This window comes from Ixodes scapularis, unplaced genomic scaffold (assembly GCF_016920785.2).
Source record: "Ixodes scapularis isolate PalLabHiFi unplaced genomic scaffold, ASM1692078v2 PGA_scaffold14__6_contigs__length_520768, whole genome shotgun sequence".
Lineage (NCBI taxonomy): Eukaryota > Metazoa > Arthropoda > Arachnida > Ixodida > Ixodidae > Ixodes > Ixodes scapularis.
In genome coordinates, this window is record NW_024609840.1 from 495,288 (window position 1) to 505,246 (window position 9,959).

The 9,959-nt window shown below is 44.7% G+C and overlaps 1 protein-coding gene across 1 annotated transcript; it reads right to left on the reverse strand.

The window, feature by feature from the left end:
* Positions 1–363: 363 nt before the first annotated feature.
* Positions 364–2,367, reverse strand: LOC120837614 (zinc finger MYM-type protein 1-like). The gene has a single exon (XM_040207119.1). It carries the CDS (start codon positions 2,365–2,367, stop codon positions 364–366), a length of 2,004 nt encoding a protein of 667 aa, XP_040063053.1.
* Positions 2,368–9,959: the final 7,592 nt, after the last annotated feature.

The window sequence follows — 9,959 nt, forward strand, 5'->3', positions numbered from 1 at the left end:
GCGTGCATCTCGTACTGAGTACGAATCAACCACACAATGATAAACTTTATCACGCGTGTATATTTAATAATTTTTAACAAATATATGCGAGGCAACAAACCAACATTCAACACATTCAGGTTTAGAAAAAAGGCAAAAATATACACTGGCAGAGAATGCAGAGTGTCAATCCACGACCGCTCGGTCTGCTGCGCGCGCTTGAGCGAGATCGAGGGGCCCGTGGTTGGTGCGTCAAATTATAAACACGAAATTTCTTGTTTCGAACACTTTTTCGAAATAAGAAAAAAGAAACTATTCAACTAGCATGGGCCAAACGTAGCTACGCGTTCGGCTGTTTTGGCGATAAATTCAATCATGACATTTTTAAGGCACAGCTTTCCAGTTCTTTGTCGGTGGGCATGCAGAAGAAGGAGATGCGTGAGGCGGGTCTGTGTCATGCATGCGACTCCGTAGGTAAGTTTTTACTCGTCTCAACGCACTAAAAGAACGCTCCCCTGATGCCGCCGATGCTGGCACCGTTAGTAAAAGCTGCACAAGCCTGACAACTTGGTCCAAGAGATTCAGAACAGTTGGAGACTGTTCCGTCAGTGCTTCCGCGACATCATCGACTACGTTCACCTCTGTGCCAGAAAGAACCGTTGAGAGGAGTACAAGCTGTGCATTTAGCCTATCTAAATCAAAGTCGCTGCCATGGACGCCGAGCGCTTCTTTTAACTCCTTCGCATTGAATCGCTGTCCACGTGCAACGCTGACAAGCGTGCTTTCGAGCTTTACCAGCAGCTCCATGCCAGGTTGGTCGAACCGGCTCTTTATTTCTGACGTTACGCAGTCAACTGCCGCAAAGAATTCCTTTCGAAGGTTGGCCTTCGCATCCAGCACCACTGGGGAAGTAGGCGTCTTCGTCTGCTCAAATCTTGTTGGCGGCTTTACAGTTCTGGTGGTTGTGGTCTCCCTCTGTTTAAGGCCAAGCTTCACGGAGGCATTTTTGGTTTCGTCCCAAACTCTTTCAAAACCTTCGTCTGTTCTCAGATTCATCATAGTTTGACGGAGAGCTTCAGCCGCTTGCATCGTTCCGGTCGCACTGTATTTAGGACTCTGAAGAACCCTGGCAAGTTGTTCACATGGGCCGAAGAGTTCCTTTGACATGTTCAGTCCAAAAAGTGTCTCAAACTTGTTGAGCAGTTTTTCGTACCCTCTCATGATTGCTCTTCGATCATCTCCGATTGATCCTGGAGTTTGCAAAAGATCGTGGATCGTTGCTTGAACCCTCTCGTAGTTCTGCAGAAATCGTTTCATGGACTTCACTCTCACTGTCCACCTCGTTGGACAGAGTGGCAGAAGATTGCTTGCCTTCACGGGCCTTTCCTGTGAAGCGTCTGCGCACGGAGGGAGGACTATGCCTATGTATGTGTTCTTCCGTTTTGAAGACGTTAGGATGATGTTGGACACGTCTTTTACTGTACTTAACGCTTCTGCAACTACTCTGCTGCTTCTGCCAACCTCCTGCAGAGCCAAGTCTAAAGAATGGCTGGCACAATGCACGTAAACAGACTTCGACTGAATGTCGCTAATTTTCTTCTGAACACCAGAAAAGCGCCCAGACATGTTTGCCGCACCATCGAAGCAGTGTCCTCGCAAACTACTGAAGTCCAGCCCTAGACGAACGAGCATATCCTTGACCGCCATGAACAGCGTGTTAGCCTTAGAGTCTGGAGGACTATAAACTCCAATAAACTCTTCCTTGATCTCCAATGACGCATTTTCGACCCAACGCAGGCATAGAGTAAACTGCTCGTCTCCGGCAACATCGGTTGTCCCGTCAGCGATGATTCCAAAAAAAGGGCTCCTTTTCACCTCTTCTACAACGTCGCGTTGCAGTTTGTGAGCCATGATTTTGATTATTTCATTTTGGATGTCACTGCTCAGCCACTTGTCTCGTCGAGTTAACCAGGTCTTAAGAGCAGGCACATCCTCGGAGCGTTCCTCTAATAAATCAACTAGGTTGCCGTCCTGTAGAGTGTGCCCCAGCAGAGCCTGACCTGTGCGGCAGAGGTACCGAATAGAGCTCACAATGACGCAAAGGGCGTCCCTGGACTCTTGCTGCTGCTTCATAGAATTCCTTGTAAGGAGCTCGACAACACGTGCACCCTTTGTTTTCCCTAGTTGGTACTGCACGGCGTCGAGATGATACGTGCTCTTTTCATGACAGCGAAACTTCTCAAGCGCGTTCTTCCAGTTTGAGAACCCACTCTGTAGAAAGCTGAGCTCTAAGCCCGGGATAGTGACCCCTCTTTCCTTAAACGCAACACTGCATTCGTGACAAAGCACGACGTCGCGATCAGATACGTAGTGGAGCCAAGGAAACATTTGAGACCATGCATGCTGGCAGGACCTGTTACCTTTGCTCTTTTTGAACAGGTAGCTTTTTGGGGGCACAAATTTGCTGGCGGCTGGAGTATCTTCCCCATGACGGCGTTGCTCATCCGGCAAACTTGATGTTGAAGGAGCCTCGACGGGTTCAAGATCATCCGAAGCATCAGTGAAGTCAGGGCTAGGAGAAAGTCTGCCGATGTTTTCTGTATTTATAAACAAGAAACAATTTAATCGAAATATGAATAAGCACTTTTTGCTACAGGCAGACACGTTAGTCAGACGCCGTTTATAAGAGGGTACATGACGGTCTGGTGTTGTTTTAGCTTGCGTATGAATGATTGCCCGGCACGCGCGGAGAAGCGCAATTATCGCTCACTAGCTGCTACCACTTTCAAAGGCAGTATGATCATAATTATTTTGAATTTGAAAATTCTCAAAAATAATGAGGAACGAACGGAGCTTCTACAATACAACATCCGAAGAAGTGCTCAACCTGTGCAACATAATTCGCAGAATACTCTTTAAGCGCATTCCTCAGCACGTCGCCGCATTTTTCCCAAAGTGCAAGCATCTTGAGCCTTACCGACGGTTCGTTTTTTTGAGCAGTCACTGGATAGGGCTGAGCAAGTATTTGGAGTCCCGCAGTTGATATCAGGAGCTTTTCGCTTTCTGATGAGGTACTTTTCCATAGTGTTCCGAAATCTTCTGAAAAGGTACAAAATAAAATTAGTCTAACAGCACGTAATAAAGAACAAGAAATGTTTTGAAATTAAGTACCGTATCAAAAGCTGAAAACATTACATTTCCAACTTCTTTTTTGAGAGTCCGGATACGTTATTAATGCAGTAGGAGAAAGCGAGTTAATTCAGACTGGCGGAAAATATTGGCCACCCATGTTTCTCGCTTATCACACTAGATATTTCCGCCTGTCCTGCAAAGTCTCATCAAAAGGACAACCTCTAGATACACACAAACCACTCGATCTCTAAAAAAAAAAAAAAAAAAAAAAAGAGAGAATTTGTGTTAATTTTAAAATTGGGTTATTATGTTTTGACTTTAGAGACTTTAAAGTGAAATAACTTTAAAAATATACTCTTCATCAGCATAACATTTTACTCGCATATTCGTTGGCATATTGGAGTTGCGCGATGGCTGTTTTTGCCCGTGACTTTTCTCGTACCTGTAATAAGTGCGTATCTGTTAAACACGTGACGGTGTAATGCCAGCCATCTACATGATGGTAATATGATGGGAGATATAATAGGGAGTTTTAGTTTTAACCCTGAAACCATACACGATACCCCTCCTTTTTCATCGTCATTGGCGAGTTTTAGTAGACCGTGTTTCCCCCTCCGCTAAGCCCCTCCGCTACCCGGAACCCTACAGCCAAGGCCATCGGCGCACAGGCGCAGTGCCGGTTTGTTCGTAGCGGAGGGTTAGCGGATTCCTCCGCTAACCCTCCGGGGAAACACGGTCTACTAAAACTCCCTATTATCGGGTATCAATTTGGGAGCGGAAAAACGGTCGGCTAAAACTCCCCCGTTTGTTTAACAGCAGTAGTGCAGACTGTGGCAACAGATAACGCGCGGCGGTGTGTAAACACTGTTCTTCAAACTTCCTAGCTTTTCAATGTAGCCAATGACCTATTTCAGCCTCTCTGCTAGAGCTAGCGCTATTACTGAAAGTAAAAAAAAGGATAATTTTTAGGTTCGCCAAGACTACTTTACAAATTTTTTTCTGCAAGTCGCATAATTAGGATTCTCGCCCTGTACCATTGAAAAGGGAGATTCACCTGACAATAATATTGGTAAATAAAATTAAAATCAACATGCAGTAGTGAACCAAAAGATATATTATTTCGGTTTTACGTGGGTAACCTTTCTTCGAAGTGTGATACCGATATAAAAATTGTAATGGAACACTACTTAACGTATTTATAGAGTAGAAACCAGGGTGTCGAACCGAAATGTTTATCGGTTCGGTTCCGGTTCAGGTTCACAGATTTCGGTTCAGCTCCGGTTTAGCTCCGGGGGGCAAAAAATAACGGTTCGAACCGGTTTGAACCGGTTCGAACCGGTTTGAACCGCAAAACTGAGAATATATTTTGCGCGATTCTTTGGCAATAGGCACTATATCAACTGTGAAACGAGTATCTAGCTTTTTATCATTCGTAGAATCCACTTTTATTTTCAGGTAGAAAAATGAATTGCGTTTTTTTTTAATTTGAATGAAACAGTAAAAGAAAGCTAGATTAACATATATGACTCAGAGCTTTTTGTTTGTTTTTTTCTACTTCAGTCGCATATATTTTACCTGAATCTAAAGGTTATCAGTTTGGAAATCGCCTAAAATACCCGTTAATGCTACAACTTTGCGTCGCAGTATTAAAAGTAGACTCCTGCTGTGGTCTTGAACTTAGAAATTAATTACAGTGCATAAAATCATGAAATGAGCACGTCCTCGCCATATATACCCTGAAATTTAGTCTACAAAATAGTAAATACGTTTTACAATATATATGATAATGACTCAACTGACCTTAAAAGCAATAATATTTTCAAAATGCCAAGACAGTTTTAGGACAGACCCTTTCAGTCTACTTTTTATAGAAACACTGAGCGGCAATAACAACGCTTAATTTCCTGACCAATATTCTTTACACTCAGGACCGTTATTCATGCAAATAATCATACAAACCTTTGTACTCAGATCGGATCTGGCCTAAAATAGCGCGCACCGAAGTGAACAATTGGGACATAGCTTGGTTTGAGGTTTATTCTTGTCAAGATATCGGTCAATTCAATTTACAAATAAACATGACCCTTGCTATTTTTTTTTATTTCTTGTTAAATAGAACAAAGTAGTATTTCATACTCTGCTCGACATTACAGGTACTAAATTGGTCACTTTCTGACTGTCTGCATGCGCAGTCGTCATGGCTCCACCACGCGCCACTGTGTACTTTGTTTTCGTCCAGCCCACAGACACATAAAATTCTTGTTCATCACATAAAAAGAGAAACAGACTTCTATATGTTTGAGAAGTTGAATATGCGTGAGGAAGACAAATGTCATTTAAATCAACTTCAAAATAAAACATTTGTTTAAGGTTCTCCCAAATTACTTCTATCGTGAACAAAAACGCCGGAAAAAATTTGCAGAGCATATGTCACATACTTTCGGGGTGCATTTACTTATGATGCACATCTATAGGGTGATCGGCCATTCATTTAGGTTGTCAAGTCTTCAGGAAGCAATAAAATGTTTTATTGTCATTAATAATTTTGACTGTAAGAAGTTCACATAGCCGCTGAAGACTGACATGGAAGGATGATACTCGAGAATACGTCATTTGTTGAGTCTGCGGAACCCATTTTTCTGTTCGTAGTTTCGCAGTGTGAAACACCGGGTCGCGGGCTACGCCGAAAAGGACTGTGTGCTCACATTACAGATCTGAAGGCAAATACACGAAATGTGAGGAAAGAGATATAATAAATGGTATTCTTCTAAATAATCCCATACAGGACGCCTTACTGCAAAAATAAATGTATAGAAATGCAGGTTTTAAACGTAAACACGTTTGACGGAACTCCGTCTGGTTGGGTCAAAAATTGGAAAAAATACAGACCTTCACCAACCAAGTCACGAAGATCTAGGAGCCAGATGTTTCAATAGGTCGGGGCTCAATAGGTCGTCAGCCCCTTAAGAGGGCGCGGTACCTCTATTTATTCGTCCGTTTCAGCCACCAGATGGCGCGCGGATCGTAACGTGGTTGAACGAGCAACTTCTAGATGGCGCCAGTATCGAAGTGTGAAAAGGCGCGCGTTATCCGCTACGTGAAATAGATCCCCAAAATGTGTCGTGCTCTCCCGGCGGAGGAAGTTTCTCCCTCCCTCGCGCGCGCTTGGTATGTCTGCGGGCAGTCAGCTCAGAGTGCATAGCATCGGACGTCAGTGATAATACGCGCGGTGGCCGAGTCCGGTCTCCACTCTGTGTGATGCAGTGGGTGGCGCTCGTTTCTGTTCGGAGGTAGGAATAAAAATGTCGGTCCCCTTTTTTACGACACTCGTTTCTACAGCTTGTTTTTTTTTTTTTTTTTTTTTTATCTCAAGTGACCTAGAGTACCGCCTCTTCGAAATCGTCCTTTGCGGCGAGCGATTGAGAGTCAGGTTAGCATTTTATTTTGGTCAGCACTAAACGTTCAATGAAGACCTCGGGCGGCGATGTAATTATGTATTGCTTCCCAAAGTGTGTCCAAGGTGCGCAGTGACAATTGGAAATGGTATTAAAGGCGCGCGACCGTCGATACGTGCTTTAGATTCACTTATTCAGTCAAATCATTTTTGCCAACGTCTTTTGTCTGTTTCGACAAATGACATGGTCGAGTCTAAGACAGAACCTGGAGTGCCCCAAGGTTCTGTCTTAGGGCCCCTACTTTTTTTAACTTACGTTAACATTTTGTTCCCATCCACTGAAGATGTACCAATTAAGCTAAGAATGTTTGCCGACGACTGCGTTATTTACAGTCCCGTTGTTGAAATACAAGACCAGATAAAAGTGAGTGATGCGCTGGCTAACATTGCGTCTTGGTGTCGTGAAAGTAACATGAAGATTAATATTAGCAAAACTCAGTACATGCATATTACAACAAAAAGAACTGTCTTAAACTTTAGCTATGAGGTTGCTGGCGTAGTATTGACTCAAGTAGACAGTTACAAATATTTGGGAGTGATTTTGTCTTGTGACCTCGGGTGGAAAAAGCATGTGGAGTATGTTAAAAAGCGGGCAACTAACAAATTGTGGTACCTGAAGAGAACGCTGGGTAAAACTTCCCCTTCCGTTAAAATTCTTGCGTATAAGACAATTATTAGACCTGTGTTAGAATACGCGTCTGCAGTGTGGAGCCCATGGCAGAGCTCTCTGGTCAAAGAACTCGAAGATATTCAATCGCTAGCAGTGCGTATATTTTGATAATGCGAAGTTTTGAACTCAACAAATCACCTCTATTCACCAAGAAAAAAAAACATAATTTTAGGACAAACTTTATTATTCTGAGTTGATAAACATCCGCCGGTGACAAAAATACTAAATTGGTTACAACCGAAAAACTCAGGTGATTCGAAACATTCTATTCGGCCTGGGTAAAACCAAAACACTCCAGTCGGCGACTGTTCCCGCCCTAGCGACGGCTAGTTTCTTCGAAACTAGCCGTCGCTAGTTTCGTAGAAACTCTGTAGAAGTTTGTGAAACATTTTATCTCGTGAATCCTCCATCCTTCCAGTGCCTATTCAGTGGTCGGTGTGGTTCTTGGAAGACAACGTCAACAACAACAACAAACGGCGTATGTCAACGGACTAGGGCACTTGAAGAACAAAAAAGCCCGAGGGCATCTAAGCACTTCTAATGAGTCGTGAAGGCGAAATCATGAATGTCTTTCTTCTGCTCCCTTAGTTCTTCGCAAGCCAATGGGAACCTATCCATCACATTCCTGCTACACGCGACATTGGGACGGTGCGAGGCGCCGTTTGGCGCGGCTTCAAAGCTGATGACGTCGCTTCGCTCCATGGGACAGTTAATGCTTTCGCATTAAAAGTGAAGGAGGCAGACGACACACCGTAGATGGAAAATAAGATGCAGCTCTCCATGTGCAAATAGTCGCCCCTGAAGAAAATACCGAACCGACTTTAAAACGTCGGACTCCTAACTGTTCAGGACCTGGTTGGTTATCGTCCGTATTTCTCTAATAGAGATAGATGCGTGCAATGATGCTCCTAGTTACACATAGATATCGCTAAGAACAGACACTATATTTCTAATTTAAATCACATATGGACATCGGATTGCACGAGCTTGAAACTTCGCAGAATACTGTCTCGGGAGGCTAAAGTTATATTTGGTTTTGTTATGCGGCCTCATTTTACAACACTGTGCTTTATCAATCACGTGCGCTCTAAAATTTTATTAGGCTGCCGCATTACAATTTGGACATATCTTTTGCTACACTTTGTTTCAGGTTAAAGGGGCATTGCAAAGGGACGAAGAAAACCAAATGCTGCTTCGAAAAGCGTGCCTATCAGTGTCATGCACGAGCGTTCAGTGAAGACATTGGTCTAAAGCGTCAGATAATAGCGACATAGAATTCTAGAGAAAGGGCTGGCTGAATGAAGCCCCTTCATGTTTTAAAAGTTGCGCAAGGTGCGTCGATGCACGGGGCACGTGTTACGTGCATTCCTGGGGAAGATCATGGCGCAACAGCGCAGCACTGAGCTAGATTTAGGACGACATGCTCTTCCCGGAAGTGGCGCGCGGCACGTGTCTCGAGCATTTCCACAAAAATGTATGGCGCCACTTTTCCCAGAATAGAGGGGCTTTATGGCTGAATAGCCGCAAGTGACCCCTTCTGATCCCTTCAAGCACGTGACTCTCGCTCAAAATTTTGCTTGGAACACCTGTAAATTGGTGGGGCGTTCACGTCTTCATAACTGGATGTTAATTTTCAACACTTAGGATGATCGCGCATGGTTGTTGCAGGCTCTTGTTTCGGTTCTCTATCGGTTCTGACCAACGAGGTAGAGGGACTTAGAGCGATAAACCGGGGTTCCGGTCTGCACTCGAAAGTGACCCCCATAAGGTGGCTGCCATTGTACGCAAATTTGACCACACGTCACATGACCAAACCAAATACGTGACGTCACAGGAAAGATGGCAGCGCCCATGCAGCGGCTGGCCACAGCTGGGCCGGAGCTTGTCGGATGCTTTGGTTGTCGTTCGTCTCGGCAAGTTGATTTCAGACGTGGAAGCCGTCATATGAGGCCGGTCGAAAGCGAGTTCAGAGTTCAGCGTGGTGTTTGACGTAGATATAACGCGAAAATACGGAGGAACTGTATGCATTTCGCTGGTGACCGTGTGCATTTCGCTGGTGACCGACCGGGATATTGCCACGGAAGAGACAATCTGACCTACGTTGCTCGGACCTCGGATTGATTCGGATACCGCTAGGATAAAATTTAAGGCGACGTTTCTGTGCTCTCGTTGACCATCGGAATCTTCGAGGTTTGCAGTGAAGCGTTTGCAATATATTTGGATACACAGTTTAGCGCTTGGCGGTGTGCAATCGCGGTGCAGCTTCGATCAAATGACCGAGGGCTCACTTCGGTTGTGCGGCGCACCGGAAGGCTGCCTTGAAGCTGGTAGTTCCCGTGCCGTGCTGAATGATGCTGTGCTGCTTACAAATTGTTCCGGCGTAGAAGTGCACTTTTACGGAGCACAGGTGTGCGGCGCACCGAAGAGCTGCCTTTAAGCTGGTAGTTCCTGTGCCATGCTTTAGGTGATGCTGTGCTGCTTCCGAAATTGTTCCGGCGTAGACGTGCACTTTCACGGAGCACAGGTGTTGCAGTTGGTATTGGTCCCGCTGGTCTGTCGCACGTTTCGTCAACACAAACGTTTCATTCACACTCGTTACGCGAATTGCAAGCTGTCCGGACATTTCATCGAGTGTGTTACGTACCCAGCTCACGCCGCTTTGTGGCAACAGTCTGCAGGGGCTCATTACCAGAAAAGTGGTCCCACATCCATTTCAGTTCAGCT